The sequence below is a fragment of the Humulus lupulus genome, chromosome 5, assembly GCF_963169125.1.
Source record: "Humulus lupulus chromosome 5, drHumLupu1.1, whole genome shotgun sequence".
Classification (NCBI taxonomy): Eukaryota; Viridiplantae; Streptophyta; class Magnoliopsida; order Rosales; family Cannabaceae; genus Humulus; species Humulus lupulus.
This window is the reverse complement of record NC_084797.1, coordinates 232,972,510-232,978,711: the sequence shown is the minus strand read 5'-3', so window position 1 is coordinate 232,978,711 and position 6,202 is coordinate 232,972,510. Positions and strand designations below refer to the sequence as shown.

General features: G+C 33.4%; 1 protein-coding gene across 1 annotated transcript; it reads left to right on the top strand.

Annotated features, from left to right (window-relative positions):
- Positions 1–1,093: 1,093 nt before the first annotated feature.
- On the top strand, positions 1,094–3,951 carry LOC133778382 (tubulin beta-2 chain). The gene is made up of 3 exons (XM_062218279.1): positions 1,094–1,578; positions 1,660–1,929; positions 2,984–3,951. Exons 1-3 carry the CDS (start codon positions 1,185–1,187, stop codon positions 3,661–3,663), a joined length of 1,344 nt encoding a protein of 447 aa, XP_062074263.1. The 5' UTR covers positions 1,094–1,184; the 3' UTR covers positions 3,664–3,951.
- The last annotated feature ends 2,251 nt before the right edge of the window (positions 3,952–6,202 follow it).

The window sequence follows — 6,202 nt, the reverse complement described above, 5'->3', positions numbered from 1 at the left end:
TACCAAAATGCCCTTATAATGAAAAGTAGACCCACATGCATGCATTTATCATCATATAATAATATAATTCACATAATCATGCATATAATCATTTAATGACATAATAAATCAATTATGACCCTCCCAGCCTACTAATTTGACCATTAAACCTCATTAGGGATTTTGGGGCATTACGCTTATCAATACTACTTCAAGCTTTTAATTGGATTAAACTTGTAAGGTTGATAACTTTATGTAGTTTGAACCTAAATAAATGATGTTGTTTAATTTTTGAGTGATTTTTTTTGTATATTTTAAAGTTAATATTGAAAATAAAGTTCTAACTCAATTAAAATAAAACTAAGTACCAACTTGAAATCTAATTAAAAAAATTGAACCAATCCAATTACTATTTGGATTTAATTTTGATGCTTAATTAGATTGAAAGATGATTTTTAAAATTCAGCATTTGGTTTGATTGAACTAGATTAGTACAAAAATGTTGTATTTAATTGGATCACCTCGAACGGAATAAAAAAAATTGAGGAGACCAGATCAAAGTTTTCAAAAGAAACTAAAAAAAATATAAAAAATTTAATGCGACCAAAACGTCCGTCCGGCTGTGACATATAATTTTTTAAAAATAAAAATACGGACATTAATTGTTGTACTATTCAAACAAGGATTTTTTTATACCAAAATTGGAAAAAAACTGATTATATTTATTTTGTATTTTAGCGCACGGAATAATATCTCTTTTCTCTGAGATAAAGGGCATAATGGGAAATTTAATTTAGGCCGTGAGAAAGGTGGGGACCAATTATAAATGAAAACGCGAGTAATTTTATAGTGTTCCGTGTATATCTTAAGCTTGGTTTAAAGGAGAAATTCGGTGGTTCTAAGCTATAGATAACCATTTAAAACAGGCCACGTATTAATAGTAACTTTCTAGATCAATCACTGGATTAAAACCCTAATTCAAAAATTCGAAATTCCCACTAAAATTAAACGTCCGTTACAGTAAGCGTTAAAATTTTCTTAAAACGCTCAAGCGGCTAACGAAAACTGTAACTTCTCCCGTTATATAAATACGACCCTTCGCTACTCTTCACCCCATTCTCCAATTTCCCTCCTTTCAAATTTTCTTTTGCTTTCTGTCACTTTGCCGAGAAAAGGAAAACAAAGAAAAGTTCAAACAAGAGAAAATGCGAGAAATTCTTCATATCCAGGGTGGCCAGTGCGGCAACCAAATCGGGGCCAAGTTTTGGGAAGTGATCTGTGCCGAGCACGGGATCGATAACACGGGACGCTATACCGGGGACACGGAGCTCCAACTCGAGCGTCTCAACGTCTACTACAATGAAGCAAGCTGCGGCCGATTTGTCCCTAGGGCTGTTCTTATGGATCTCGAGCCAGGTACCATGGACAGTCTTAGATCCGGTCCATACGGTCAGATTTTCCGACCCGATAACTTCGTCTTTGGACAGTCAGGCGCCGGAAACAACTGGGCCAAGGGTCACTACACCGAAGGAGCTGAGCTTATCGATTCAGTTCTTGACGTTGTGAGAAAAGAGGCTGAGAACTGTGATTGTTTGCAAGGTATAATAATTTTTAGTCAACATATCTCTGTTTTTGTATGAAATTTAAATTTAATTAGGGTTTGTTTTTGTTGTGTTTTAGGGTTTCAGGTGTGTCATTCGCTTGGGGGTGGAACTGGGTCTGGAATGGGGACTCTATTGATATCAAAGATAAGGGAAGAGTACCCAGATCGAATGATGCTCACCTTCTCTGTATTCCCGTCTCCGAAGGTATCTGATACTGTGGTCGAGCCCTATAATGCTACTCTCTCTGTTCACCAGCTTGTGGAGAACGCTGATGAGTGTATGGTTCTTGATAACGAGGCTCTCTATGATATTTGCTTCCGTACTCTCAAGCTAACTACCCCTAGCTGTAAGTATTTATATATACGTTTCTTTCTATAATATTTTCTTCTACTTTCACTCATTGGATACCACCAATATTACGAATGTGAGAAATGATATTTTGGTGAATAATGATATGTTTAATCTCTGTTGAATCGGTTTTGTAAGATTAGCAAGTATTTTTGGTACCTTTCTTTGGTTGATATTATGTTAAATTAAACCATGTTTGGATGCCAATGAGAGTGAAAATGGGACTGATTGATAATGATTATGATGCTTGGGAATTATTGCTTGACAGTGATTATGATGTTTGGACATTAAAGCGACCCCTAAAATCTAATAAATAATTTAAATGAACTTTGTGAATTGTTAATTATGCTTCATTTTCTAAACACCCAATTGGTGATAAATATCTTTAGATGGCAAATTGTTATATTTAAAGTTAGTTTCGTTTTTTTTTCCTTTATGGAAGTGTTTAGTCGGCTATGGTAATCTGAAAAGTAGATCACCCACTTTTTAAGAAATAAACCATACTTGATTTTATGCTTCTGCTCGTGTGAGCTTGGGCCATATGGACATTCCTGATCCAAGCTGTAAGGGATCTAGTTTCTTTTAAATATACTAAAGCATAACAATTCCTAATGCTGTCACTGAACTGCTCTAATCACGTGATAGTCAGAATTCCTTTCTCTGTGGTTGTATGCAAAATTCCAGTTGTTCTTTCTTCACATGGGTGTCACTTTATTGTTCAATATGGTCAATGGGGTTGGAAAAAATCATATGATAGTTTATTCAGAAAGAGTTATTGCTTCCAATGTGATTGGTTAATTGTATATTTCTCTATGTAACTTTGTGTGATATGAGACGGGTTATCACATTAGTTTAGCCATTGTCTTTAATCATGTTCACCAAACCTACCTAATTACTCAATTACTTTTATAAGCACCGTGTTTACCATTAGTACTTCATTACTTTCATCATCATTATCTGTCTCACTTGTACTGATGTTGGTATTGAATGTGTTGTTATTTGCTGATGACTTTAATTATAATGGGTACTCACTGAGACGTTTGTTTGATTAGTTGGGGATTTGAACCACCTGATATCTGCAACTATGAGCGGTGTCACATGCTGCCTCCGCTTCCCTGGTCAGCTCAATTCTGATCTCCGCAAGCTTGCCGTTAACCTCATCCCATTCCCGCGGCTTCACTTTTTCATGGTTGGATTCGCACCCCTCACTTCCCGAGGTTCCCAGCAATACAGGTCACTCACAGTTCCGGAGCTGACCCAGCAAATGTGGGATTCGAAGAATATGATGTGCGCTGCTGACCCTCGCCACGGTCGCTACCTCACTGCCTCAGCCATGTTCCGTGGCAAGATGAGCACAAAAGAGGTCGATGAGCAGATGATGAATGTCCAAAACAAGAACTCTTCTTACTTCGTGGAATGGATTCCGAACAATGTGAAGTCCACTGTTTGTGACATCCCCCCTACTGGGTTGAAGATGGCTTCGACTTTCATCGGCAACTCCACATCAATCCAAGAGATGTTCCGCCGAGTCAGCGAGCAGTTCACGGCCATGTTCAGAAGGAAAGCTTTCTTGCATTGGTACACTGGAGAAGGAATGGACGAGATGGAGTTCACAGAGGCTGAAAGCAACATGAATGACTTGGTTTCGGAGTACCAACAATACCAGGATGCAACTGCCGATGAGGAAGAAGATTACGAAGAGGAAGATGGGGGTTACGAGGAAGATGTTTAAACAAACTCGTGGTTTTCTTATAGTATATTTGATGTGTTTTACTCAAGCAATTGGGGGGTTATGTTTGATACTTTTGGGGGAGCACAATTCTCATACTTTATGAGATATAATATGGGTGCAAACTACCTTAGCCCTTGGGTAGTATCCAATTTTCCTTGTGGTTTTATAATTTTGTTGTTTTCACCATTTGCAAATATTGTTGCAATTTTGCTTCTTCCAAGTGGTGTTCCCTATCATTAATGCTACAATTGTGTTGGCTGGTATATGCAAAAGTTTTTTTTAGGCTTATTTTGTTCTGAACAACATGTTACAAGATTGACCATGAGGGATCTTTATTTGAGACTATTGGGAGCTGTGTTTAGCAAGACTTTTGACTGAGGGTCCTCGGGAGCGTAAAGCCACAGCTTCACATCCTCGGGTGTTTGATGCTCAAAACTGAAGAGCTTGGAATTTTCATACGCAGATCATCTTGAGCTCACCCAAAATTGACTAATTGAGTCACTTCGAGGACGAGCTGGAAATGTGGGCCGGCTCGGCCTAGTTTACATTTTTGTGCTTCTGAATAATTTGGACTTGACTGAGTTTGTATTTCAATTCGTGCCGGGTCAGGTCGACTCATATTTGAAAGAGTAAGCCTAACACGGCTTGACCCATATCGTGCCGTGTTGACGGACCCATTTTTTTTATTTGGGCCCATTTTATTATGGGAAATTTACAAAAATGCACTAAAAGTTAAAAAAAATCTGAAAAATACGGTATCTTACAAAAATACGGAATTTTTGGATAAAAACACGGAGTGGCAAAATTGTAAATACGGAGTGGCAAAATCATAAATAAAAGCTGCAAAATACAATTTCTTGTGATCAACGTTTACAAACTAGTAAATATATGTTACGAACTTGTAAATATTTGTTACGTGTTTGTAAATAATATTTACAAAATCAGTTATAGAATTGTAGATATTTTTTTTTTTTGTAGATTAAACTTACAAACAAATTCGTAACTAAATTTTTTATTTTTGTAACAATAATTTATAAATCTAGTTTTACAACTAAGAAAGATATTTTTGTAACTAATATTTACGAAAATATTTTATAGTTAAGAAATCATAAACAAAATATACATAAAATTATTATACTTTTTCATATTGTTACAATATTGTACCAAAAAATTACATGAAACATCATATTTATGCTATACAACTTAAAAATATAAATTTAAGATATTCATTATTTATAAAACACTTTATTGAATATAGTGGTGAAATACAATATTTTTCTTTAAACAAGTTTTACATTTTTGTAACAACAATTTACAAAACTAATTTCACAACTAAAAAGTTTATTTTTGTAACTCACATTTACATAAATATTTATAAATTAATTTAACATGATTATTACAAAGATTTACAAAACTAATTTTTTAACTTTAAATATATTTTTGTAACAAAACTTGAAACTTGGATTAGATTATGATTTTGGTTTAACATGGAGTATTGAGACTTGACTAGATATGATTTAAAAAATATATATAATATTTTTATAAAGAATAATAATATTGTGATTATCTTTAACTATATATTGTAACATATAGTTATTAATGTTAATTTTAATTAATAGTATATTTGTAATTTGTATAAATTTTTTTTTTTTTGAGTAATTGTATAAATATTAATAAATATATTTATTTTAAATAAAATAAATTACTCTATTTTATTTTATTGAAGGTAGTAACTTTTATTATTATATTATTTGATATGCCTAATTCTTATTAAAAATTGAAATAAAAAAGTAAAACAAAGGGTTAATATATATATATATATACACGGGTGGACATGAGTGGTAGGTAGTGAATGCCGTATTTTTGTAATTTGTTAACGTTACCGTATAAAACGAATTTTTTTTTAGATTACGGTAGAAGATGTAATTAACCCTTTTATTATTATCAAAAAAATATGAGGATGCTCTTTAACAATCAATGGACTCACTCACCACTAATCAAAATACATTTCTTTGTTTAAATTATAGTTTTAGATATTTTTATATACTTTTTAACAATACTTTATTCAAAATTATATCAAAGATAATTATCAAAATTTGAATACCTACTAATAAATGTTAGAAAATTTAACTCACAAATCTTAAAATAAATTAATATAATTATAAAAATATAAATATTGAGAAAATAATAGACTTTCATTATCATTTTAATTTATAGATAGTTGACAAATAAAGTTTTATTATCATTATTAATGTCAAAATATCATGCTTTTTATCGTGTCGTGCTTTCAGGCTAATTTGATCGTGCTTTCATGTCGTGCTTTCGGGCTTGTCGTGCCGTGCTCAGGCCCATATCGTGCCGTGCCGTGCCAATTTTCAATTCGTGTCGTGTTTGACCCAAGCCCATATTTTTTCATGCCGTGTCGTGCTCGTACTGGTTTCGTGCCGTACTAGAAAGTCCGGCCCATATTTACAGTTTTAGACAATTCCATATAGTTTTCATTCATTTTGACCAAATGGGCCGATGAACAAAATACTGT